This window comes from Mustela erminea, chromosome 18, assembly GCF_009829155.1.
Source record: "Mustela erminea isolate mMusErm1 chromosome 18, mMusErm1.Pri, whole genome shotgun sequence".
Classification (NCBI taxonomy): Eukaryota; Metazoa; Chordata; class Mammalia; order Carnivora; family Mustelidae; genus Mustela; species Mustela erminea.
In genome coordinates this window covers 16561286-16588981 of record NC_045631.1, presented here as the reverse complement: position 1 = coordinate 16588981, position 27696 = coordinate 16561286, and the positions used below count along the sequence as shown (strand labels likewise).

The window sequence follows — 27696 nt, the reverse complement described above, 5'->3', positions numbered from 1 at the left end:
CCAAAACGAAGAAGTCAGACGTAATGGACCATAGCACCCAGGCGCCCCTCCAAAATGTTTAAATAGAATACTTTGTTCTTTAGACACGTGTTTTTCCCCTTATTTCAACTGTTTGGAAATATTTTATATTTAAGTAAGTTGTCTAGCTATGTAGTTTGAATTTCTCTGTATTTTTTCTTATCCTTATTGGGAATGAGGGTGAACAACTTATATACCAAGCTGGTATTTGAAAGAAGTGTGTATAAGGCATATGGTAAAAATGGGGTTGGGAGAGAAAAGATTGACAGATTTTTAGCAACTGCAAATGGAATATATATACATACATATACATGTATGTATGTATATATATAAAAAATTAATTTATTATTTTTAGTTACCTGCGTGTAGACTGGCAGACATTTAAACATGAGTAATTAGGATTTTTATATGTGTTCAGCCTGGAGTTTCTGAACAAAGACCAGCTGAGCCCTTCCTTGTACTCTACAGATATTTCTCCAGTAGCCATTATGCTAGTTTAGTTGTAAAGTAATGAACAGTATTTTGTGTAGTGTTGTTTGCTTTTTATTTTTTTTATGTTTTTTTAAAAAATTTATTTATTTGACAGATATCACAAGTAGACAGAAAGGCCGGCAAGAGAGAGAGGGATGCAGGCTCCCTGCTGAGCAGAGAGCTCAATGCGGGGCTCAATCCCAGGACCCTGGAATCATGACCTGAGCTGAAGGCAGAGGCTTTAACCCACTGAGCCACCCAGGTGCCCCTGTTGTTTGCTTTTTAATTAAAAATCCCCAACACCAAAAAAAAAAAAAGAAATTACAATACATTCATTTTAACTCACGTTAAAATATCAAAAAAATATTCAACCTAGAACAGGTAAATAGTCAAGTTATGTTACTGAAAATTGTGATAAAATACTCAACTGAATTTACATCTTAATAATTTTTAAATGTGTAGTTTGGTGGCATTAAGTACATTCACGTTGTTGTATAACTATCAATGCCATCCATCTCCAGAACTTTGTTTGAAGATTTTATTTATAAGTAATCTCTACACCCAGTGTGCAACCTGAACTCAGAACCCTGAGATCAAGAGTAGTGTGCTCCACTGGCAAGGCCAGCCAGGCACTTGTACAGAACTTTCTCAGTCATTGTCTCAAACTCTCTCCATCCATTAAACCATAACTTTCCATTCCCTACTCCTTCTGGTTCCTAGTAATCAACTGTTTTTTCTGTCACTGTAATTTGATTACTCTAGGTACCTCATAAAGGTTAGTTATGTTTTTAAAGAAATTAAATGTTAAGAGATCAGCACTGTCCTGTGACCATGTCCTCTTCAGGGAGACACTTGATGAAGCAGGAATGGTAATGAGGATGGGACCTTAGATACGTTGAAGACCATGGAAGTAGGGTGGAGTGGGGTTTGTGTATTTTTATGGCCTCATCTTTAAATGTTGAAATCTTTTGGATCTTTTGAATATATTTCATGAAGCACGTTAAGAATAGTTTTATTTTTCGGGGCGCCTGGGTGGCTCAGTGGATTAAGCCTCTGCTTTCGGCTCAGGTCATGATCTCAGGGTCCTGGGATCAAGCCCCGCATCGTGCTCTCTGCTCAGCAGGGAGCCTGCTTCCTCCTCTCTCTGTCTGCCTCTCTGCCTACTTGTGATCTCTCTCTGTCAAATAAATAAATTAAAAAAAAAAAAGAATAGTTTTATTTTTCTTTTCCAGTTACTTAGCTCCATTACTGTTTACTGAGCAACTCAGTTTTTCCCTACTGGTTTAAGAAAAGGTTTACTTTAAAATTTCAAGATGTTGGGTGCCTGGGTGGCTCAGTCAGTTAAGCGTCTGCCTTCAGCTCAGGTCTTGATCCCAGGGTCCTGGGATTGAGCTCCATGTTGGGCTCCACACTTACTGTGGAATCTGCTTGAGATTCTCTCTCCTCCCTCTGCCCCTCCTACTTGTGTGCATTCTTGCTTGCTTTCTCTCAAATTAATTAATTAATTATTTTAAATATCAACAGCATTTTCCATAGAGCTAGAACAGATAATCCTAAAATTTGTATGGAATATTTACAAAAGACCCTGTATAATTAGAGCAATCTTGAAAAAGAAAAAACTGGAAGTACCAGTAACTCCAGACTTCAGTTTGTAGTACAGATCATAGTAATCAAGGCAGTATGGTAGTGGCACAAAAATAGACACACAGATCAATGGAAGAAAATAGAAAACCCAGGAATAAACCCACAATTATATGATCAATTAATCTTTAACAAAGGAGGAAAGAATATACAATGGGAAAAAGACAGTCTCTTCAACAAATGGTGTTGGGGAAACTGGGCAGCTCCATGCAAAAGAATGAAACTGGACAACTTTCTTATAGCATACACAAAAATAAACTCAAAATTGATTGAAGACCTAAATGTGAGACCTGAAACCATAAAAATCCTAGGAGACAGCAGAGACAGTAATTTCTCTGACATCAGTCATAGCAACATCTTTCTAGATACATCTCCTGAGGCAAGGGAAATAAAAGCAAAAATAAGCTACTGGGACTACATCAAAATAAAAAGCTTCTGCACAACAGAGGAAACAGTCAACAAAACTAAAAGGCAACCTACAGAATGAGAGAAGGTATTTGCAAATGACAGATCTGATAAAGGCTTAGCCTCCAAAATATATAAAGAACTGTTACATACAATTCAATATTCCAAAAATAACCCTGTTAAAAAATGGGCAGAAGATATGAACAGACATGTCTCCAAAGAAGTTCTTGAGATGGCCAACAGATGCAGTGAAAGATGCTCAGCATCGCTCAGCATCAGGGAGATGCTGTTCAAAATACAGTGAGAGCTCCCTCACACCTAACACCTGTCAGAATGGCTAAAAACCAACCACACAAGAAACAACAAGCGTTGGTGAGGTTGCCCTTTGGTGGGAATGCAAACTGGTATAGCCACTGTGGAAAACAGTATGGAGGTTCCTCCAAAAAGTTAAAAATAGGACAACCTTAGAATCCAGTATTAACATTACTAGTATTTACCCCCAAAATACAAAAACTTGAATTCAAAACAATATATTTAGCTCATGTTTATTGCAGCATTATTTACAGTAGCCAAATTACAGAAGCTGTCCAAGTGCCCTTTGATAGATGAATGGATAAAGAAGATGTGGTACATACATACAATGTAGTATTATTCAAGCATAAAAAAAGATTGAAATCTTGCCATTTGCAACAACATGGATGAAACTAGAGAGTATTATGCTAAGTGAAATAAATGAGTCCAAGAAAGACAAATACCTTGTGATTTCATTCATACGTGAAATTTAAGAAAGAAAACAAATGAACAAAGGAAAAAGAGAGAGAAGCCAGGAAACAGACTCAACTCCAGAACAAATTGCCGATGATCAGAAGGGAGGTGGGAGGGGGGTTGGGTGAAATTGGGGATTAAAGAAAATAAAATTAAGGTCTTAATTTTTCTCCCCATAGGAAGAAGGAAGAATAAGCAATTCTCTTTTAACCTTTTTAATTTTATGCTAAATTTATTTCACTCTAATGGCATAGTTAACTCTCATTTTGTGGTACTAGTTAAGAGAACTATTGGCAGAAGGAAATGAAGTCAGTGTATAATAGGCCCATTTGAGTGAGGGCCTTGGGAAAACCAGCAGGAATAAGCCTGGTGGTTGGAGAAGGCAGAGAGACAAGGTGGCAGGCAGGGAGCCTTTTCAGCGGGGCTCGCCATTTTTGTTCCTAGGACTTTCTAGGAAATCTTTCTTGGTGAGCCGCCTGGATTAGGTTGACTTCTACTTTTAGTGCCTTCACAAAGGCAAAAATCAAATCCCATAAACCTGTTCTTTTTTTAATTAGGTGTATTTTGCAATTTTAACATTCTTCAACTCCTAAACATTTGTAGAAAGGGTTGAGGAATAAATAAATAGTCTCATGGTATGGCATTTCTTATTTTCTGCTTGAGAGACATGTTCCTTTCCCCTCCTTTCCTTTTAATCTTCCCGTTGCCTTGACACACCTGCTTCTGAACTCCATCTCATCTCTCCCTGCTGTGACAGTTCCCTAGCACTTCACGGTACCTAAGGCTCTTACAATTCTTATTTTCCACCAACTGTCAGTTGCAAAATAAGGTTGCTTTGTTTGGGAGGGAAAGGGTAGAATCCTTTCTGAATGTCTCCTTTTCCTTTGAAGCAGGAGCACTTCAGAGACAATTGAACTGCTTTTAGGTTTTTCTTACCACCCAGCTTTTTCTTCTGATAGAGCCTGCCGTGAACACAGTTCTGTTGATGACATCGATTTGTTGCTATGGAAATAGTGGTAATGTCACAGATTCAGCCCAGTGACTTTACTTCAGGTTCATGCAGGAGAAATGGGCAAGGCTTTAGGAGAGAACCTCATTAAAACTGAAAGCTATCAATTATAAGCAGGTGAAAGGTAAATGGAGCCAACCTTTTATATAATGAAAACAGAAGTGAACCCCTAGCAGATTGACAGAACGCAGTTGAATACCCCAGCATGAATTCTGACCCATGAGAGTCTTTGACAGAATAAAAAATTTACACGTTCTCTGAGTATTTCTTCTACTTAAGTTTAAATCTTTTAACCTGCATTATTTGCACTGAAATTGTCTTTCTTCTGATCCTCAGGACACGGGCAGCAGCAGGTAGTTCCTCCCCCTGTCTCAGCGGCCAATCCACCAGCCAGCAAGCCCCCGCAGCAAAATGGGAGCTCAGCAATGGGTAAATAGCCACATGAGGACATGTGCTAATTATATGCACCAGGATTCTGAATGTTTTGAAATGTAACCTGGGACTAAAGGGAATTTTCAAAATGCTATTCATGATCGTTGCTTCTTGCAAAGGAGAAGCCCAGTTCTTACTGTAAAGTGTGTGATTGAACAAATGATTAAAAATAGTCTTTTGGGGCACCTGGGTGGCTCAGTGGGTTAAATCCTCTGCCTTTGACTCAGGTCATGATCTCAGGGTCCTGGGATCGAGACCTGCATCGGGCTCTCTGTTCAGCAGGGAGCCTGCTTCCCTCTCTCTCTGCCTGCCTCTCTGCCTACTTGTGCGCGCTCGCTCGCTCTCTCTCTCTCTCTGTCAAATAAATAAATAAATAAATAAATCTTTTTAAAAATAGTCTTTTAACGATACTTAATATGCTTCTTTTTGTCAGGATGATGCACTGTCCTCTGTTAATAGTAGTTTATCTGGTACTTGCTCACATCTTACCTTTTACACTCTCTTGACTTTGCGAATTTATATACCTTTTAAATTCTCACCTTTTAACTATTTGGAATCCACTTGTCTCTCTCCAAGTTTCCCACGTGGGGTTCTCATGGATATTTATCTTAATGTGAAGATGGTATCATTTATATTGGTCATAGGTCCTGCTTCCCAGACTCCTGGATGAGAAATAGTTTTTCCCTTTAACTCTCTGCAGTAGGTCCTGAGAGGCTATAATGGAATCATTTTGTTTACTTTCTGGCCTTTGCTTTAGGAGCTGCTATTGAAAATGATGATTTGGGTTAAATTTATTTTTAGAGGTTGGATTTATTCTTAGAAGTTCTTTTTTCTGTCACAGCTTCTTATACACCACCTCCTCAACTCCCCTCAACCATTAGTTGCTAATTTTCAGTGCTGAGATTTTAAGAAATTAAGGTTAAGACATAACTAATGTTGCTGTGAAACTTTCAGGACATGGGACTTTTACCCCATTGGTCTTTGATATTTTTATCTACCTTGCAGTATCTGTCAATCTATCTCCTATCTCTCTCCCTTTACAAGTGGATCTATTTTTTTTTTAAGCTTTTTTTTATTTATGTGACAGAGAGCGCACAAGCAGGGGGAGCAGCAGGCAGAGGCAGAGGGAGAAGCAGGCTCCCCACTGAGCAGGGAACCTGATGTGGGACTCCACCCCAGGACTCTGAGATCGTGACCTGAGCCAAAGGCAGACGTTTAACTGACTGAGCCACCCCGGTGCCCCATAAGTGGATCTGTTTATACACAACTCCTAAATTTGTACTGTTGAAGGAGGTCTTAGAATAGATTTAGTATCTAAGATGGTAAATAATCTAATAGTCACTTCCTTAGGCTGAACTACAAATAGTATGTTGTTATTCTCCCTTCTCCCACAGATTTATTTTCCCAATTGTCTATCTTTGGGTTATGTTAACATTTTTTTTTTTTAAATCAGTTAATGTTGTCAAACACACATCAGCTGGATCGCAAAAAAGAAAAGACCGGCTGTGTGTTGAGGGGAAGCATGTGTGTGTGTGTGTTATGTAATTATATCTTTAGAGTATTAGGTATGTATACACATGCATATATTCTTCAAAGTTCATGGGCTGCTTTGCATAATCTTGAGGCAGTTATTACTGTTGTGCGTATAGTTCTCGCTTGACTCCCCAGTTAGAATAGAAAATGTTAAGATCCAGGACAGTCTATGTATAGTTTTTACTAAGTGCTACAAATACCTAGAATAGTGTCTTACAGGCTGCGGAAACTCAATAAAGAAATGCTGAATAATGGTAGATTTACATTTCCAGCCAAATTCCATCCTAAAGAAATGCTTTGGTAGGGAAGATAGGAAGTAATTGGACTAAATTGCATTTTCTGCATTTAGAGGTTGAAACTTTATAGGAACTGTGCGTATAAAGGAACGCGTGTGTTTATAGGCTTTAGTTACCTGCTCTTTCCAAGTACATGGGAGCTGCTCAGGCTTGGATAAAGAAGCAGAAGGGATCCTGGTGCCCAGCTGCCTAGCTGTCTTGAACCAAAAACTGATTCTTGCCCTTTGCTCCCAACTAAACCCAGTCCTACAGATTTCATTCTAGACTTTTCAGCCCTTTAGACCAGTTGAACACAGAGTTCTCTGAAGATGTTTTGAGGTAAAATATTTGTGATAGATATCCTTCTCCTCAGATGATTTATTCACTATGTCGCTTACCTCCTAGCCTTTCCTTTTGTTTTTGTTTTTGTTTTTTTCCTTAGGCAACTAGTGACCTGCTCTCAGTTTTACCAGTCTAGAGGGTTGGTTGATTTTCTTTCTCTGACCCATTATCTTGCCCATTGATACAAAGGACAGTTTAAGAAGGATGAGCCTCCAGGGCACCTGGGTGGCTCAGTTGGTTGGATGTCTGCCTTCCGCTTGGTTCACGATCCTGGGGTCCTGGGATGCAGTTCCCCCTGCTTGTGTGTGTGTGCGCTCTCTCTCTCTCTCTGTGTCAAATAAATAAATAGAATCTTTGTGGGGCGTGGGGGGTTGGTAGAAGGATGGGTCTCCAAAAGAGCAGTGTCTGGACTCAGTACAATTATTACCTTGACCTCAGTCAGAGCTTCAGTCAGCAAATACATAGTAGTAAACTTCTGTGTTCCGAGCCTTCAATTCTCAGTCACTTTTCTAGCTTCCTATTCTGGTCTCTTTTTGATCTCCATATCTCTCAATTACTTAAAAGGTAAAACTTTACCTCTTATTTTGTGTGATTTCACCAGCAACACCTCAGTCATTGAGAGTTAATACAAAATGTATATAAGATTTACATAGAATAATGATGGTCCTCCTTTGTGTTTGTTTTTAAAGGTTCCACTGCATCTAAGACTTATGGGGCCTCAAAGACATTTGGAAAAGCTGGAGGTACCAGCCTCGGGAATAGTTCTGGAGGAACACAGGTCAAAGTGGTACCCATTGCCAGCCTCACCCCTTACCAATCCAAGTGAGTTAGTCCATGGAGTAAGTTCAGAATGTACCTACGATATGATGTTAGAGCTTATTACAGGCTACGGGCTCTTGAGTTATTTATGTGTGCACTTCAGGGTTACCACACATAAAGTAAGTTTCATCTTTTTTTTTCTTCCATGGGGGGAGGAGGGTACAAATTGTGGCAACCTCTAACTCTTACTGTGCCAAGAATGGCAAGAAAAGCAATCTGCTATAGCCTATGGAGTTTCATTTGTTTTGAAAGAATTTGAATTGAAAAATATTTAATGCTTAAAGGACCCCTTTATCGTCTTAGGAGTAAAAATAAATATTTGTTGTAATTCAGAAGGCGTTTCATCTCCTCATGCTATAAATAAGTGACTTTTAGTCTTAAAAATTGTTACTATGATTTAGTTGACTAAGAGAATCTGTACTGTTTGTGTAGCCACATTAGTATACCCTGAACAGATATTTTCCATTAAAAGTTAATTTTAGCCATTGAAAATTTGTGAGTTCTCTTTTCAGAATTCTTTCAGATATGTTTTTATCTAACCTTCAAATTTTTTGCAGTGTAGGGAAAATGGCTAAGGTAACCAATGTGTCCAACACTTGCGTTCAGTATGAGCCCCTGGACTATGTATTGGATCTTGTACCTCCTTTTTTTTGGTGACCTCTTTCTGAGGTCATACTGCTTTAGCATGTTGTTTTCTTTTGGTGGCTTACCAACATCATGTTCCATAAGTTCGTATTTATATTCAGGCTGTGTTAGAATGGAGACAGAAGCTTGACACCAGTTTTATCAGTTCCCATAATTGAAAATAGTGGCAGAATATAATTGCTGGTATTACTGCATCTTCTAGCTTAGAACCTTTTATTAAGGGGATACCGTTGCCTTGGTGATGCTTTTTGGAAAAGGGAGAGAGTTTATAAATTTACTAATTTGACAGGGGAATGAGTTAGTGTTAAATCATCTTGTATGTTTTACTACTTGCTTATTCTACAAACTGTCAAACCTGTGTGTCATCTAGGGGTTTTAATTAGCTGGGTTAAAATACAGCTTATGTTGAAAAATGGAATATGCATAAGATGAGAGAGGCTATAGGAAGACGATAGGGAACCTTTTAGATCTTTCCCAGGTAAAACTCGGAGCACTGATATAATCTATTTGGTTTTTAGGTGGACTATCTGTGCTCGAGTTACCAACAAAAGTCAGATCCGTACCTGGAGCAATTCCCGAGGGGAAGGGAAGCTTTTCTCCATAGAACTAGTTGATGAAAGTGTGAGTATTTGCCAAGTGGGGAAATACGAGTAATTTGAGAAATGGGGCTCATCTCTGTGCAAGCCTATGTGATGAAAAATAGTAGTAGACCAAAAATAAGCAGGATTGTTACTATTGTTTGTCCTCTTTTATAGTCTTCTGGTGCTCTCTGGGGACAAAGGGTTAAAGGTCTTTTTTTTTCCCCCCGCAGAGGGGGTTGTGTGCAGTGGGGAGGAGAGAGAATCTTAAGCAGGCTCCATGCCCAGCTTAGAGCCAGACACGGGACTCAGTCTCTCATCCCTGAGATCATGACCTGAGCCTAAATCAAGAGTCAGACATTTAACAACTGATCTTGCCAGGTGCCCCAAAGGATTAAAGGTCTTAAATAAAATCCTATTATTTTTTTTTTTATTTTTATTTTTAAATTTTTTATTTTAATTTATTTATTCTTTTTAAGTAGGCTCTGTACCCAGCATGGGGCTTGGACTCACGACCCTGAGATCAACAGTTACACTGGGCACCTGGCTAGCCCAATAGGTAGAACATGCAACTCGACTCTTTTGTTTTTGTTTTTGTTTTTGTTTTAAGATTTGTTTGTTTCTTTGAGAGAAGGAGCGCATGAGGTAGGGAAGGGGCAGAGGAGATGTAGAGAATCTCAAGCAGACTCCCCACTGAGTGCAGTGTGTGACCCAGGGCTCGCTCTCACAGCCCTGAGATCATGACACTGAGATCATAATCTGAGTCAAAATCAAGATTTAGATGCTCGGGGCACCTGGGTAGCTCAGTGGGTTAAGCCTCTGCCTTCAGCTTAGGTCATGAACCCAGGGTCCTGGGATCGAGCCCCGCATTGGGCTCTCTGCTCAGCAGGGAGCCTGCTTCCTCCTCTCTCTCTCCCTGCCTGCCTCTCTGCCTACTTGCGATCTCTGTCTATCAAATAAATAAATAAATAAATAAATCTTTTAAAAAAAAAAGTTAGATGCTCCACTGACTGAGCCACCCAGGTGCCCCTAGATCATGGCAAAATCAATGATCAGAACCTAATTTTTTACCAAATTAACAGTCTAATCTGTCAATTGGCTTAAATTTCAGCCCTTTCTTTAAGTTTCTTATCCATCTGTAGTTTGTCTTAGTTTGTTTTTTTTGTTTTGTTTTGTTTTGTTTTGACAGAGATCACAAGTAAGCAGAGAGGCAGGCAGAGAGAGAGGGGGAAGCAGGCTCCCACTGAGCAGAGAGCCCAATGTGGGGCTCGATTCCAGGACCCTGAGATCATGACCTGAGCTAAAGGCAGAGGCTTTAACACTGAGTCACCCAGGCGCCCCTGTTTGTCTTAGTTTTAAGTAATCTCTACACCCAGGTTGGGGCTTGAACTTACAACCTTGAGATCAAGAGTCTTGTGCTCCTGTGACTGAGCCAGCCAGGTACCCCCATCTATGGTATTTTGACTGATGGAAAAGTAAAAGTGAAAATCAAATCTCAGGCAACTTGAAAACATGATGTATTGTAACATTATGGCAATGATTCCCAAATATGATGTAATCCCTTGCTTGGTAGGAACGTGAGGGCAGCTGGTGAATCATTTGGCTCATCACACTTCCTTGTGGGATTCATTCGTGTCACACAGTGTTAAGAATTTATTTTTATTTTTGTTATCAGAATATTAAAATCACTAGGTTTCTTGTGTTTTTTTGTTTGTTTGTTTTGCCTTTTTTAAAGTGTTTAACTTGAGGTTAATAAAACTCCACAGTAGAGGCGCCTAGATGGCTCAGTGGGCTAAAGCCTCTGCCTTTGGCTCAGGTCATGATCCCAGAGTCTTGGGATCGAGCCCCACATCAGGCTCTCTGCTCAGCAGGGAGCCTGCTTCCTCCTCTCTCTCTGCCTGCCTCTTTGCCTACTTGTGATCTCTGTTTGTCAAATAAGTAAATAAAATCTTTAAAAAAAAAAAAAAGTAAATAAAGCTCCACAGTAGGTTAAACCCAGGTTGTTCACTGTGGTGAATAACTTGAATATGTGACTATAAACTGTGTGTTTCTTGGGGGGTGCCTGGGTGGCTCAGTCGTTAAGCGTCTGCCTTCAGCTCAGGTCATGATCCCAGGGTCCTTGGATCGAGTCCCATATGGGGCTCCCTGTTCAGTGGGGAGCCTGCTTCTCCCTCTCCCATTCCCCCTGCTTGTGTCGCCTCTCGCTTTGTCTCTCTCTGTCAAGTAAATAAATAAAATCTCTTTTTTAAAAATGTGTGTGCTTCTGGAGTGTCTGTAGCTCTCTCACACATCCCATTTGTGCCTGTGTCGACTGCCTTAAAGATGTCATTTTGACACAAGGTGTCCTCTTTTTCAGGGATAAAACTTAGTAAACACAGTTCTGACCTGCTTTTGCATGCTTCTGTAGGGTGAAATCAGAGCTACTGCTTTCAATGAGCAAGTGGACAAGTTCTTTCCCCTTATCGACATGAACAAGGTAGGGCGGTGTTACCCTGAGAACTGAAACTGTTGGGTGGTACCGGGAGGAGTGGGGGGACTCTTGTCCACTGGCGAACTACGTGGTGGTAAGAAGTTGTTTAATCTACCCACGTTCCATGGCTTGCCTCTTGTACAGGTCTATTATATTTCTAAAGGCATCCTGAAGATTGCTAACAAACAGTTCACAGCGGTTAAAAATGACTATGAGATGACCTTCAACAATGAGACTTCTGTCACGCCCTGTGAAGATGGTCATCATTTACCTACAGTTCAGTTTGATTTCACAGGGATTGGAGACCTGGAGAACAAGCCTAAAGACTCACTTATAGGTAAGTCTGTGTATGAGAGCAGAGAGAGTTGTGATGACTAGTTTTGTTTGCAGCCTATAAAGGAAGTGTAAGACTTAAGGGCTTGCCATTCAACCTTTGATCAGGCTGTAATGGGGGCCTTGACCCTATTTTGCTGACATATTGTGCCTATATTTTAGACATAATTGGGATCTGCAAGAGCTACGAAGATGCCACCAAAATCACAGTGAAGTCTAACAACAGAGAAGTTTCCAAGAGAAATATCTATTTGATGGACATGTCAGGGAAAGTGGTGACTGCTACTCTGTGGGGAGAGGATGTAAGTATTAGCCTTGAGCAGTCAGAGCAGGTGCAGAAGGCAGAGACCGAGAGAGTCAGGCAGCTGTCTTGCCTTAAAGCTTTGGGGTTTTTACCGTGTAGGCCTTCCTAAAGAAGGATCGAGCTGGCCAGGCAGTATCTGAAACCCTTTATGGCTGTAATCTCAGTTTTACACAGTGAAATGATGTTTCCTCTGACTCTAGATTAGTTTTGCTGTATCTTTGAACAGATTCTTGTGTGCGAGGTTATCTTGGATAGATTCCATGTACCACTCATGGCATTTACTCTGATTTTGACTGTTTTCCTTATTTTCTGTAAAAATGTTCCGTGTGTTCTTCCTGCTAGTGACACCTGTTCACTGTATTTGTTTGGTGTTTTTGTCATTACTCAGGCTGATAGATTCGATGGTTCTAGACAACCCGTGATGGCTATCAAAGGAGCTAGAGTTTCTGATTTTGGTGGACGGAGCCTCTCTGTACTGTCTTCAAGCACGGTCATTGTGAATCCTGACATCCCAGAGGCCTATAAGCTTCGTGGATGGTAGGTTTTATGGGGCTACACAAAGGGGTTATTTGAGCCCAGCCTCTGAGTCAGAAGAGCTGGCTCTTTGGGCCCTTATGATCAGTATGTGAGCCATCTATAGAGCAGAGGGCTTTGTTACTGAATGGAGCAGTTCCTATATTTCTTGGAAGCATTATGCCTTCTGAGAGGATGGCCTTAAAGCCCTTAAACTGACAAAACTGTAATCCCATGACAAACCCAGAGATTCCGGAGGAGGCCAGCTGAAGGGAAGTGCTGCTGCTGACCTCAATCCTGCCGAAGTAAGGGGAGGCCAGGCTCTCACAGCTGTATGCTGAAGGACCATGGGTGGGAGACCACTTTGTTTCCTAGGTTTAAAGCTGCAGGCTTCTGTGGGCTGGGGGAGGAATGTGCTTCCTTGTTCTGTCCAGTTGTTGGTGCTGATCACATCTCCTGGTGTGTGTTCACTGGGCTCTGATAAAGTGCGGTGGGAACAATGGGCTTTTGTTGGCATTATATTGTTATTCCCCAAGCACTCAGGGGATGAGGAGAGCCTATTAAAATCTCCTCACTATATCTAGCTTTGTAGAGTGTTAAAACCCTGCCTTTAAGGAGCACTTCAAACTGAAACACAGCATGCAAGAATTGATGTGGTCAGGGAAAACACTGCAGCTAGCTTGAGCTTTAATAATTTGTGTAGCTGTAGTCCCGGAGGGGTGTGTGTCCGTTTCCACCTCTGTCCTAGGGTTTTAGTACTTAAAGAATTAGCTCCTGTGACAGACTTCTCACTTTTATTCTGGGTGGACCACAAGCAGCAATAAATTTGAATAATTTCGTGAAACAGGTACTAGAGCGTTCGTGTCACTCAAGCCAGCCTCCTGAGTATCCATACGTATCCGTAGGTAACTATCCCAGTAGCTGGCAGGATGGTAGAAGGCAGGGCCTATTTGAGGTCTGACCAGAAATAACCACAGCTTTGGTTTGTCCTCATTGCTTGATTTTCTTTCGGGCCCTAGAGCTTGACCCCAGGTTAATTGCATGCCCATATTAAGGTCTTCATATTTTACTTGTCAATAACAGTAATCCTGGTCAACATCAAAAGACACAGCTGTCTCCAGAATAAAATAACTGGCACTGATCAAAGAGAAGTTCAGTGCACACACCCCACCTAGGCAAGGATTGGAGATGTTAGATCTTGGTTATAAAAATGTGGGATTTTTTTATTGTAAGAAGGGCTGCCTCTGTCCTTGCTCTGTTGATTCCTGATGAGCTATCTTCAGTGGCAAATGCCTCCTTGGAGTTGCTGAAACTAAACTGGTGTAGCTAGTAGTGGTGAAACAGATTTATGGACCTTGCTGTGCTTCTGTGACGGATTTAGCTGCTTACCTGACAGAATGTGAAGGCAATTGTCTGCGGCTTAGGGCAGCAACCACTCTGTTAGATGGTCTCTTTGTAAAAAGCCTGTTCTGTATTGGTTAGCTTTTAGTCAGCCTCCTTTTAGATGACATTGGCATGTTTTTAATCTCAGACTGACTCTTCCCTGTCACAAGTATATTTCTGAGCCACTTTCCTTCATATCACCTGTTACGTGATCAAGAAGTAGAATCGTTTTTATTAATAACGTGGCATAAATTAATGTCAATCTTGATATTGGCATAGGTAAATCTCACTAAGAAGATAAATCTACAAGAAAATAGATGTCTTCTGTTAAATTACTTTGGGTTATAGAGGCCTTTAAACTCAGTATCAGGCTTTTAAGATCTTTTTTTTTTTTTTTAAGATTTTATTTATTTGAGGGGTGCCTGGGTAGCTCAGTGGGTTAAGCCTCTGCCTTCGGCTCAGGTCATGATCTCAGAGTCCTGGGATTGAGCCCCTCATCAGGCTCTCTGCTCGGCAGGGAGCCTGCTTCCCCCTCTCTCTCTGCCTGCCTGTGATCTCTCTCTCTCTCTCTCTTTCTGTCAAATAAATATATAAAATCTTAAAAAAAAAAAAAAAGATTGCACAAGCTGGGGAAAGGGGCAGAGAGAGAGGGATAAGCAGACTCCCCACTGAGTGTGGATTCCAAGGCAGAGCTCAGTCCCAGGACCCTGAGGTTATGACTGAAGTCAGGCGCTTAGAAGTCAGACACTTAACCAACTGAGCCACCCACATGCCCCAGGCTTATAAGATCTTTTACCATGGGAACATGCCATCATGTTATAATATGGGACTGTCACTTTCTATGCTGATATATGTCAGTAATGATAAAAATGCAGCTGTTGACTGAGAATGAGCATCAGTAGCCTAAAGAACTATGTACCAGATGCTAATTTAAGAAAAGGTTGTTGTATTTTGGTACTGTCTTTCTTGACCACTGGGGGGCATCAAAGCAATTGAGATAAAAAAAGGTCATTCCCTTCCTGCAGTTCACTTAAGATACAAGCAGGAAGATACTAATTTCAGCCCATGTGACCAGGACCCATGAAAGTTGGACAAGTAGGGGGTTGGGAGTATGGATAGCCTGTATCTGGCATTCAGAAACAAGTGGCATGTTCAAAAAATATATAAAGTGCCTGTCATTTCTTTGTTTATTTTTCAGGTTCGACTCAGAAGGACAAGCCTTAGATGGTATTTCTATCTCTGATGTAAAGAGTGGAGGAACAGGAGGAAGCAATACCAACTGGAAAACTTTGTATGAGGCTAAATCAGAGAACCTGGGCCATGGTGACAAGGTATCCCACATTCCTGACTTTCTTCACAAAAGCACATAAATGGTGTAAAAAGATGAGTTTTCAAAACTTGATTCCTGGTACTGGCTATCAGATGTTCTTCCAGAGCTATGGTTCTTAAGCAGAGCTCTGACCAGAGCATGGCATGATGGCTGAGAACCAGTGCCAAAGTGAGGAAGCCATGCCTACATGTTGTAGAGGCAAAAAAAAAAAAGTTAAGAACTTGGAGAGTTGTTTAATTCTTAGAGGGATCTTATTGAAGTGGTAATGACTTCAGATCCATGTTTATTTTTGCTGATTGTTCCTGCAAATTGAAATGCCCACATACCAAGAAGATGTGTTTGAAGGTTAAAACCAACCCTGAGGAGGCGCCTGGGTGGCTCAGTGGGTTAAATCCTCTGCCTTTGGCTCAGGTCATGATCCCAGGTCATGATCCTGGGATGGAGCCCCGCATCGGGCTCTCTGCTCAGCGGGGAGCCCGCTTCCTCCTCTCTCTCTCTCTGCCTGCCTCTCTGCCTACTTTTGATGTCTGTCAAATAAATAAATAAAATCTTTAAAAAAAAAAAAAAAAAAGCCAACACTGAGCATTAGCAAGGCTCCATGTCAGACATCAGGCCATTCCCATGGGCCTTCGCTGGCTGCACAACACTAACCTCTCATGGGCTGAGCATTTGCCACTATTCTCTGACACGAAGTGCCTCTCATATTTGACATTAGTTGTAGCTTCCTTTTGCTGTTTGTATGTAATTATGCTCTTCCCATCTTGATCTAAACCTGTATTCTGCCAGCAGTTCAATATTTAAGTCACTTGTTTCTCCTTTATGCCCTCTAAAACACAATTCCTACTTTTATTACTTTCATATTATGTAATACAGTTTTTATTCATTACTGTCTCATTTTGCCACACTCCCTTATCCATCATTGTCATCAACAACCCGTTATGATGCTGTCATACAGCATCTTGAGAATTAAAAATTACGCAGATCTGTGTTGCCCTGTCAGAGGAACCTGAAGGAACTCTTCAGGTTCTCTTAACACCCTCTTAGATCTACAGTGTGTAATAAGAAGTCAGGCCTGGGGAGGGGAGGGTGGCTGGGTGGCTCAGTTGGTTGGGTGACTGCCTTCGGCTCAGGTCATGATGCCAGAATGCTGGGATCGAGTCCCACATCAGGCTCCCAGCTCCTTGGGGAGTCTGCTTCTCCCTCTGACCTTCTCCTCGCTCATGCTCTCTCTCACTCTCTCTCTCTCTCTCAAATAAATAAATAAAATATTTTTTTAAAAAGTAAGAAAGAGGGGCGCCTGGGTAGCTCAGTGGGTTAAAGCCTCAGCCTTCAGCTCAGGTCATGATCCTGAGACCTGGGATCGAGCCCCATATCTGGCTCTCTGCTCAGCAAGGAGCCTCCTTCCCCCTCTCTCTGCCTGCTCTCTGACTACTTGTGATACCTCTCTCTCTCTCTCTCTCTCTCTCTCTCTCTCTCTGTCAAATAAATAAATAAATAATATTAAAAAAAAAAAAAAAGAAAGAAAGAAAGAAATCAGGCTTGGGGGCACCTGGCTGGCTCATTTGGAAGAGTGTGTGACACTTGGATCTCAGGGTTGTAAGTTCGGACCCCCGTTGGGTATAGAGATTACTTAAAAATAAATAAATAATTTTTTTAAAAAAGAAAAGAAAGCAGGCCTGGAGAGCACCTGTTTGGTCCCCAAACTTTAAAGTCATGCATTGAATCTGGATCTTACCTGAAAATACAGAAAAACTCAATAGACATTCTCCTAGGAGACTTTCTCCTAGGGAGTAATCTCTACACCCACTGTGGGGCACAGACACACGATCCCGAGATCAAGAGTCTCACACTCTCCTGGTTGAGCCAGCCAGGCACCCAGAGACTTCCTTTCTTAGAGCCTTCTAGAGTGAAGCCCCACCCTGAAACATTCACATTATTGTTTGGCCTTTTTGGTCTGAGACATTGGGAAGCCCCAGAGGGAGCTGTTCATCCCCCAGAATTATTTACTCTGTATCCTCTCCATGAGAGTTAAAAAGCAAAACAAATAGGGACAGCATAAAGCCAGAGCACATGACTTAGTCCTTGCTACGCTGACTTCTCAGAGATCTCCCCCATCTCCCTGGGTTGACGGCTTAGAGCAGGGTTGGCACATGGCTGCGTGCCTGTGTTTGCACGTCGTGTGGGGCTGCCTGGGCACTGCAGCTGCAAAGTGGGGAGCTGAGACAGACGGTGACTGCATGGCTCGCAAAGCAAAAAGTATTTCCTGTCTGGCTTTCTACCAAGTTTGTCACCAGGGCCTAGACAAAGATGAAGGGGAATGCAGATCCCAGAAATCACTGCTGCAGTTTTTCCCGTGGGAGGAAGGCTAGCCATCGCTCCCTAGGTTCGCTTCATTCCCCCCCTGTATTTCCTCCATCTGTTACCTTTGGAGAGTCAGGAATGGGAGGAACAAATCTTCATCTCTTGAAGTCTTTGTCTTTCATATCGTCTTTTTCTGTTTTTAATTAACTAATTTGGTCTAATTTCGAATTTGCATTTATTGTTAAGGGATAATACGCTTTAGAATGTCGTTTGTTATCTTCATAGGTTTTGCAGTCAGCACAAGTGATTTCAAAAACTATAGCATAAATTATTCCCTCTAATGCCATTGTGATCTTAGGGATTCGAACGTGGAAACGCTTAGCGCTTACATGTCAGGGCAAGCTTTGGGCTGCCTCCAAGTCCTCTCTCGAATGTAGGCCTTGTGTTCTAGGTCTCATGTCACTCTTTTCTCCAAAGGCCGACTATTTCAGCTCTGTGGCAACGATAGTGTATCTTCGCAAAGAAAACTGTATGTATCAGGCCTGCCCAACTCAGGACTGCAATAAGAAAGTGATTGATCAACAGAATGGACTATACCGCTGTGAGAAGTGTGACAGTGAATTTCCCAGCTTCAAGTACCGCATGATCCTGTCGGTAAGTAGAATGGGTAGATGGGGAGTCCTGTGCTGTTTCTGGAGTCCCTACCAAGTGCCAGGCCCTGGAGAGACGACAGCAAAAATAAGATCATTTGGGGTAGGAAGCCTGCAGATGAGTAAGTGCTAAAGAGCTTCTTATTGTTCTGTAAGTCCGGCAAGTAAGGGGCCTTCCGTTCCACTGAATAGCAGTCTGTTCTACTAAAAGCTTTTTTTCCTACCAGAAAGTTGCATTTAGATACCCAGCTGATTTGGGTTGCTGTGTGTGTAGTATAGCTGTAGCATTGGTGACACTCTCCTGCTAACTGTTATGGAGATAAATTAATTTGAAATGGCATTTCTGGAGAGCAGTAATTATACTTATACAGCCAATGCCTATATTTAGTTATTTTTCTTGTAGATAATCTGTTCATCCTAGCCTTCGTAGAGCTGACTTCTCAGGAATGTGACTGCATACTGATGTGGGAGTGTGGCTTTTTTGCATTGTAAGAATTGTTTCTGTTTTAAAAACCTTTAAAGTGAAGGGGGATTTATTTATTTATTTATTTATTTATTTATAAAGATTTTATTTATTTACTTGACAGAGAGATCACAAGTAGCTGGAGAGACAAGCAGAGAGATGGGGGGAAGCAGGCTCCCCACTGAGCAGAAAGCCCAATGTGGGGCTCGAACCTAGGACCCTGAGATCATGACTGAGCCGAAGGCAGAGGCTTAACCCATTGAGCCACCCAGGTGCCCCCATTTTCAAATATTTTAACTCGGGTTGGGTTGGCTCAGGTCATGATCTCAAGGTCCTGGGATCGAGCCCCACATGGGGCTCCCTGCTCAGAGGGAAGCCTGTTTCTCCCTCTCCCACTCTCCCTGCTGTGTTCCCTCTCTCGCTGTTCTCTGTCAAATAAATAAATAAAATCTTAAAAAAAAAAAATCATAAGTGATAATAAAGGTGTAAGAAAATAGGTATTCTTGCATTTTTCTAGAGGGTGATTTGGCAGTAATATATCAGGAGCCTTTAAAATGTTTATATTTGGGGTGCCTGGGTGGCTCAGTCAAATAACTGGCAAATTCTGATGTCTTCGTGGTATTCCACACTACAGATATATAATAAAGGAATTAACCAGTATAAAATGAAGAAAGTCTAAGTTGCATCGAAGTTTTCAAAGTAACAGCAACAAATAACTTTACATAGCTGTTACATTTCTGGTGATTTCTTTTTTCTTTTTTCTTTTTTTTTTTTAATATTTTATTTATTTATTTGACAGAGAACAGCGAGAGAGGGAACACAGCAGGGAGAGTGAGAGAGGGAGAAACAGGCTTCCGTCTGAGCAGGGAGCCCCATGTGGGGCTCGATCCCAGGACCTTGAGATCATGACCTGAGCCAACCCAACCCGAGTTAAAATATTTGAAAATGGGGGCACCTGGGTGGCTCAATGGGTTAAGCTTCTGCCTTTGGCTCACGTCCTGGGATCGAGCCCCCCACCAACCCCCCACCCACCCACTCTGTTCAGCAGGGAGCCTGCTTCTTCCTCCCTCTCTGCCTGCTTGTGATCTCTCTCTCTGTCAAATAAATAAAATATTTTTTAAAAAAATTTTGAAAATGGCAAATATATGTTCAGATTTATTAAATGAAATGGCAAATTTTAAATGGTATGTTTGATATAGTCTTGAAATATGTACGCACAGAAAACAGACTGAGAGGTTAAATACCAGAGTGTTGATTGAGGTTGTTTTTGGTTGATTTCTAGTTTCTTCTGCATTTTCTTTTTTTTTTCTTATAATAGGAAATTAAAAAAAAACTTTTTAGATGAAAAAATAAAGGATTTTACTTACCCTTTGTATATTCTAATTTCCCCTTAAAATGTTAGTTCAGCAGGAAAGTTCTATGTTTAAGCTTCCTGTTTTTACAGAAAATAAAGTTAACTTTATTGAACTAGGATGGAGAAAGTGGTTTTAGATGGTTTATCAGACTTTCTTGACACTCGTAAATAGGAATCTCAGCACACTGGTCTCACGAGATGGTGTCTTCATTGTCACCCTCCTCAGCCCTGTTGAGCAGTGCTCTTTGCCTCTAGGAATAGCACGACGTAAACAAACTGTGGGTGTGAACCCTAGTGTGTGATATATCCTCTCATATATGTGAGTGTTTTTAACTTTTCTTCTCCCCTATTTTTTCATCATTACTTTTGATATTAAACCTCCATGTGTATGCCAAGCAAATATGTAGAATCATCAAATGGTACCTTCAAAACAAAACAAAACAAACCCCTGTGCTTTCTTATTTGTACTAAGACTTTTGCTTTAGCATCTGGATTCTGTGTGATCCACTTTCTTCCCTGACTCTCCCCTGTTTAATTTTACCATGGTCAAGTGAAGACACTTGATCGCCCATTTCTGTTGCTAGGTAAGTTTGGCGGCTCAATGAAGTCCCTTAAGTTCAGGCTTTTAAATAGTCTGGGATGTTCATCAGTGACTAGAACTAGTCTTATGGAACTAGTGACCGAAGGATGTACAGTTAAAATGCAGAGAACCTGCTATCAGTCTTTGGAGGCTCATTCAAAATCTTTAGTCCAGGGTGCCTGGGTGGCTCCATGGGTTAAGCCTCTGCCTCTAGCACGGGTCATGATCTCAGGGTCCTGGGATTGAACCCCACATCCGGCTTTCTGCTCATCAGGGAGCCTGCTTTTCCTGTCTCTCTCTGCCTGCCTCTCTGTCTACTTGTGATCTCTCTCTCTGTCAAATAAATAAATAAAATCTTAAAAAAAATAAAAAAAGAAAACTTTAGTCCAAAGGGCATTGCAGCTGGAGGAGAACCTAGTATGGTGTACCTGGATTGTCTGTCTGAGAGAGAGAGTTTAGTTGGATTGTTATTTCCACTGAGATCTGAAATCACATATCCACAGCATATTACGTTCCTGCTGTGATCCAGATTTACCTTTTAAACTTCTTTCTGCAATATTTTCCACATTCTTTTGAAAGAATATATATAGCATATATAGTGGTATTGGTTTTTCCCCTGGGAATTATTTTAATGGATGGAAAAAGTTAATCTTCCAGTCTCCTGAGTATGTCTTCCTTTTATTTTCTTGGTGAAATTAATATATAATGTGTCTTTTAGGTAAATATTGCTGATTTTCAAGAGAATCAGTGGGTCACTTGTTTCCAGGAGTCTGCAGAGGCCATCATTGGACAAAGCACTGCTCATCTTGGGGAGTTAAAAGAGAAGGTTGGCCTCATCTTTTATTACTGTAACAGTTGCCAATAACACCCTTTTTTTGCTCTTTAATTTTTTTTTAATTTCTTTTGAGTGTTGTATATAGTTTCTCGTTCTGATGATTCTTTAAGAGCTCATCTGATTCTGTCGAATTTTGTCCACCTTGGGTATGCTAACGATGAGTAATCAAGTAATGTATAAAAAAAGTGCTGTATGGGCACCTGGCTGGCTCTTTCGGGAGAGTATGCAACACTTGATCTCAGGGTTGTGAGTTTAAGCTCCACATTGGGTGTGGAGACTACTTTAAAAAAAAAAAAAAAAAAAGTGCTTTAAAAATAACACTTTACAAGTATAAGCCACTTATTTCTCCTGTTACCGTTAGCACACTACAGTTGATGTGCCTACAGTCACTTGAGAGCTGGAAGGATTCTTCTGAAGTAATCTGAAGTGCACATGTGCCCTTTAACATAATAAACACCTTCCTGAAAAGCTGAGTCAAATCCTGGGTTAAACTCACATATAAGGTACTTGCTATTCCAGGTCTTCAGAGGCAGTTCTTACGAAGTAACTTTCTTTCCTAAGATGACTATCCATTTCATTTCTATAAATTTATATTTTTATATATTAGGTTTATTTAATGTAGGGAATAGATTACCAATTATGCTAAATGTAGGAAAGATACTAGAGGAAATGTGTAAAGATGGGGGCACCTGGGTAGCCCATTCAGTTAAGCATCTGCCTTTGGCTCAGGTCATGATCCCCGGGGTTCTGAGTTCGAGTCCCGCATCAGGCTCCCTGCTCAGCAGAGATCTGCTTCTCCCTCTCCCTTCATCTTCCTTCTCTCAAATAAATCATTTTAAAAAATGTGTAAAGATGATCAATGAAAGCTCTTCTGGGCCACACAAATTAGCATCTAACTGTACTTCCCCCGCCCCTTTTCCTCCAAATTGGTTACGAAACTTATAAATAAAACATTAAGGAAAAACACACACACACACCACTAGGAAAAAAAAGACTTGTCGTTTGGTGTGTTTTTCTTATTCTTTCCTGTCTTCATTTCGTCCATTTGGTCCCCACCCTTCCCTGACACGCGTCTTTTAAAAATTGTGAGATCTCTGAAAATAATGCAGCAAGCCCTTTCATAGAAATAACCAGAACTGACTTTAAAGTATGATGGTATCTTTCCTCTGTTTTGCCTGGTTCTTTATTTTCATATCAGATTTTAAGGCTCGAGGCAGCTTTTCAGGGTTTTTTATGAGCTTATTACCTTTGACTGTTTTTACTGCTGGTGAATGAGGACATATAGAAACGTCCCTCAGGAACCATGATATTCTTGGAGGACATGCTCCATGCTTTCTCTAATCTTGAAGAATAATGGCAACTGGTATAATTTTCTTAAGGTTAACACATCATTTTATTTACATATCTGAAAGCCTGAAAGACTTTGTGTGTATATGTGAAGTAACTTTTACAAGAGTTCGGTGTAACAAAGCCATTTTCATGTCTCATGTGGCTTGAAAAGATACTATTTACTGACATGAATGATTAATTTTATATAAAATTACTGCAAATTAATTTTATACGTATTTATATAAAATCCTTGCTCTGATTTCTTCCCATTTACCAGACTTTTTTTTTTTTTTTTTTTTTTATAAAAAAAGCTTAATTAGTGGGGTGCCTGGCTGGCTTAGTCAGTGGAACATGTGACTCTTGATAGTAGAGGTATGTATTCGAGCCCCACATTGGGTATAGAGATTACTTTATTTTTAAGAAAGGTAAATAAAGCTTAAGTAGTGTTTGAGGGACAAGAGAAAGAGGGAGAGAACTGTGTTTTTCAAACTTTTCCTAGTCTTTACCCACTTCACCTGCCTTCTTTACTTGCTCACAAATCACTATAAATGCAGAGACTAAGACAGTATGGCAACTTAAAGGTTTTTTTGCTTGTTTTTTTTCTCCCAATTCTTTTTTTTAATATTTTTTTTTTATTTTTTCAGGTTTTTTTTTTTTTTTTTTTTTTTTTTTTTTTTACTATTTTATTTATTTGTCAGAGAGAGAGAGCACAAGCAGGGGGAGCAGCAGGCAGAAGGAGAAATGGGCTCCCTGCTGATCAGGGACCCTGATGCTGGGCTCAGTCCCAGGAACCTGGGATCATGACCTGAGCTGAAGGCAGACTTTTTTTTTTTTTTTTTTAAGATTTTATTTATTTATTTGTCAGAGAGAGAGCGAGCGAGAGCGAGCACAGGCAGACAGAGTGGAAGGCAGAGTCAGAGGGAGAAGCAGGCTCCCCGCGGAGCAAGGAGCCCGATGTGGGACTTGATCCCAGGACGCTGGGATCACAACCCGAGCCGAAGGCAGCCGGTTAACCAACTGAGCCACCCAGGGGTCCCAAGGCAGACATTTAACCTACTGAGCCACCCAGGCACCCCTTTAAGATTTTGTTTTCAAGTAAATCTCTGCATCCAGTGTGGGGCTTGAACTCAAAACCCTTAGATTCCATTACAAAACTTTTGAAGTTTAGAAATTGTTTTCTTTTTTTTTTTTTTTTTAATATTTATTTATTTATTTATTTATTTATTTATTTATTTATTTATTTGACAGAGATCACAAGTAGGCAGAGAGGCAGGCAGGGAGAGAGGAGAGCAGGTTCCCCGCTGAGCAGAGCACCCGATGCAGGACTTGATCCAGGACCCTGAGATCATGACCTGAGCTGAAGGCAGAGGCTTAACCCACTGAGCCACGCAAGCACCCTAGAAATGTGTTTTCTAAGAGTGGTTTAATTATTTTTATTATTATGGTGAAATGTGCATAACATAAAATTTACTTTTTTAACCATTTTTAAGTTCAGTACACTCATTAAATACTAATTCTCCATTTCCCCTTCCTCTGGCCCCTGGCAATCATTCTACTTTCCATCTCTGTGAATTTGGCTACTGTAGTAGTATTTTAATAAAATTCTATCTAAATAGTTTTATGTAGGGGCGCCTGGGTGGCTCAGTGGGTTAAGCCGCTGCCTTCGGCTCAGGTCATGATCTCAGGGTCCTGGGATCGAGTCCCACATCGGGCTCTCTGCTCAGCAGGGAGCCTGCTTCCTCCTCTCTCTCTGCCTGCCTCTCTGCCTACTTGTGATCTCTCTCTGTCAAATAAATAAATAAAATCTTTAAAAAAAATAAAAATAAATAAATAGTTTTATGTAATGAAATGTCACCTGTAGATTAGTCATTCCTAAGTAATTTAAACCACTGAGGGTAAAAAATTTTGAGAGAGGTTTTTCTCAGAAGTCTTTTCAAAAATATTTTTTTCTCTTGGGGTGCTTGGGTGGCTCAGTTGATTGAACCTCTGCCTTTGGCTCAGATCATGATCCCAGGGCTCTGGGATTGAGCCCCATGTACAGCTCCCCGCTCAACTGGGAGTCTGCTTCTCCCTCTCCTCTGCCTGCCACTCTGCCTACGTGTGTGCTCTCTCTCTCTCTCTCACTACCAAATAAATAAATACAATCTTAATAAAAAGTTAAAAAATATTTTATTTTTAAGTAATCCCTGAACCCAATGGGGGGCTCAAACCTACAGCCCCAAGATCCAGAGTCACATGTTTTTCTGACTGAGCCAGCCATTCACCCTTCAAAAATTTTAATGGATATTTTCAAATGGTCTGATAGCTTCCATGCCTAAAGTTTTACATTTGTTTTTGCAGAATGAACAAGCATTTGAGGAAGTTTTCCAGAATGCCAACTTCCGATCTTTCATATTCAGAATCAGGGTGAAACTAGAGACCTACAATGTAAGTGGGGTCTCCTGGGGTGCAGAAGGGTTAGCAGTGGGGACCTTCTCTCTGTCACCCACAACAACAGTACGGTGGCAACTGTCACCTAATTGCATACTATGGACCAGACCCAGTGCTAAACATCCTGCGTTTATTACTCATTGACTCTTCCCAGAGCTGAGGTTGATTGTTTTGTCTGGTGTTGAGCATCTAGTGGGAAATGCTGTGTGCTCTCTTCAGTTACAGCCTGGGGGATTTTTGTTGGTGTATTGACAAAGAACAGTAAGGTATTGAGTGGACTCACTTCCATGAGGAAGTGAACCAGACGGTGCACCCTTTCTGGGCACCACACCATCCTGCCTCCAAAGACACTGTTGAGTCCTGATGAGCGAACGAGGAGTTCTGAAAACCTCCCTGCTTGTTTCAGGGGTTCCTCACTCTGTTGTGTTATTGTGCCCTAACTCTAGTACCTGCTAGTAGGGGTGTTTGTTTCTGGAGGCACTGAATGAGGGAGTCAAATGTCTGTGATAGAATGACAGAGTGAGGCAGGACCAGGGGACAACTTGAAGGTTCATGCAGCACTCTCATGGTGCGGACAAGGAAGGTGAAGTGCAGAGAGGTTGTATCCTGCAGAGCTGAGATGGCTGCAGACCAGGCCTTCGTCCTCTGCCGTAGGTGCTTTTGCTTTCATACCACTCTCAAAACTAGCTGTGTGGCTCCAAGCAAGTGACTTCTCTTCTCTGGGCTCCTGTGTCCCCCTCTGCAGAGAAAACAAAGTGACCTAGATCAGCCCGCTAAGGCCCATCCCGTTTGGATTCTAAGTTTCTGAGAGCTTGGGATCACAAAGGAAGGTTGAAGAGGGGCTTCTGTCCACGCTCCCAGCTCCGGAAGTTCCAAACGGGGCTCTCGCGGGGGATGGCTTTCTGTACTAGGATGACTGAACACTAAGTCCCGCATGCCTTTGTGTTCGCTCCCGCTGGGATCACTGAAACCCCTGAAGCCAAGGGGGTTACCACCAGCATTCCATGCCATGGGCTTTCCTCCATTGACAGACTGCTTTTCTCTTCTTGAAGGATGAGTCTCGAATTAAGGCCACTGTGATAGACGTGAAGCCCGTGGACTACAAAGAATATGGCAGAAGGCTGATCATGAACATCAGGAGAAACGCGCTCATGTGAGAAGAAGAGCAGGGCTGATTGGGCAGAAGTTTGAAAAAGCAGAGCTGAAGTGAAACCAGTTCATTCTTCCCCCTTCTCTTCGTCCCTTCCCCCATGCCATTTCCACACGAGCTGCATGGCGCAGGTGGACAAAGCGCTTTCTTCCCTTGGGCGCATCTTGGAGCCCGTCAGTACTCACTGATACAGGCAAAGGGAAACGGGCTCCGACAGCTGTGGTGTACACGGCAGTGGGTCAGCCGGAGGGTAGCGCGGGGCCAGTCACTCCCTCTGTCTTCGGGGTTTTGTCAGTTTTATTAAGATTTCATTATCTTCAAGCAGGAATTATGTCACAAGTAATTGACCCTAACTCTGCAGACAGTGAAATAAATTATGTAACGAGGGTTTCTGCCTCTCCTGCGGTGACACCTTCACAACGTGGGTTCCCTCTCAGGATGGGGAGCCAAGAGGGGGTCATGCGGAACCCATACTTCAGTGAGTGTGTCTTTCTGGAATTCAAAGCCTCTCTCATTCTGGAGGTGCCACATAGTTGTTAATGCTTGGAATGGCAATAGGGTAGAATTATTAATCAAAGACATATCTTTTATATCTGAAGAATATCCCTCCTTCAGGGTTTAATAGACTGAGTCAGATGGGTCTGATATTAATCAAAATTGTCTCTTCTGAGGAAAGCTGATAAGCATTGACTTGCTGTCCCCCAGGGACATCCAGGCAACTACAAAGCATTGCTTTAGTTTTCACTTCAATTAATGTTGCATTTTGGTTGGCGGATGCATACTTTTTCTACCTGTACATATTTCTTGCATTTGTATGTTTCATTTCTTGACTAAAGCTATGTTAAATAGAAGGGATTTTGAAGGAAGAAGCCCTTTGTTTCCCCTGCTTTGTTTTAATAAACAGAATATTCTCTTCATGTGAATCCTACTTTCTTTGAATGCAAAGGGTTCTTGTAACTGGAAAGCAATTAATTAGCCTTCATAATAAATGTTCACTTGGGGGAGATGTTAACTCATTACAGACTCAAAGATCAGTCTGAGGCATAGAGATCACTCATCCTAATGTTTGTGACCCGAAAATGCATCTTTTAAAAGAATGAAAACCCTGCAAACAAAAAGCCATTGAGCTCCAGAATGCTGATCATCGGGCACTTTGGGATCTTATTGATGTTTACACAGCATTCTAACACCAACCAGGCTCTGAAATGTGTACAGACAGTGAGCTAGTAAGAAAACAGTAATTATGCTACTGGGCCTTTCAGTCAGCAAGAGCATGCTTGCTCTGTGTGTTCCTAATCACATTAATTATCTATCCGGTTGCCGCGACCCACCACTAGG

General features: G+C 41.4%; 1 protein-coding gene across 2 annotated transcripts in view; it reads left to right on the top strand.

The window, feature by feature from the left end:
• The window catches only part of RPA1 (replication protein A1), a 77332-nt gene extending 50057 nt beyond the window's left edge, over positions 1-27275 (top strand). The window contains exons 6-17 of one of the 2 annotated variants that reach the window (XM_032320205.1): positions 4646-4738; positions 7581-7713; positions 8874-8976; positions 11341-11409; positions 11548-11740; positions 11899-12038; positions 12429-12577; positions 15135-15267; positions 18045-18221; positions 21333-21440; positions 25119-25205; positions 26261-27275. In XM_032320205.1, the coding sequence (XP_032176096.1) occupies positions 4646-4738; positions 7581-7713; positions 8874-8976; positions 11341-11409; positions 11548-11740; positions 11899-12038; positions 12429-12577; positions 15135-15267; positions 18045-18221; positions 21333-21440; positions 25119-25205; positions 26261-26365 (1490 nt within the window). In that variant the 3' untranslated portion in view covers positions 26366-27275. The remainder of the gene's footprint in view (positions 1-4645; positions 4739-7580; positions 7714-8873; positions 8977-11340; positions 11410-11547; positions 11741-11898; positions 12039-12428; positions 12578-15134; positions 15268-18044; positions 18222-21332; positions 21441-25118; positions 25206-26260) is intronic. The other variant, XM_032320206.1, reaches the window with a different exon arrangement.
• The last annotated feature ends 421 nt before the right edge of the window (positions 27276-27696 follow it).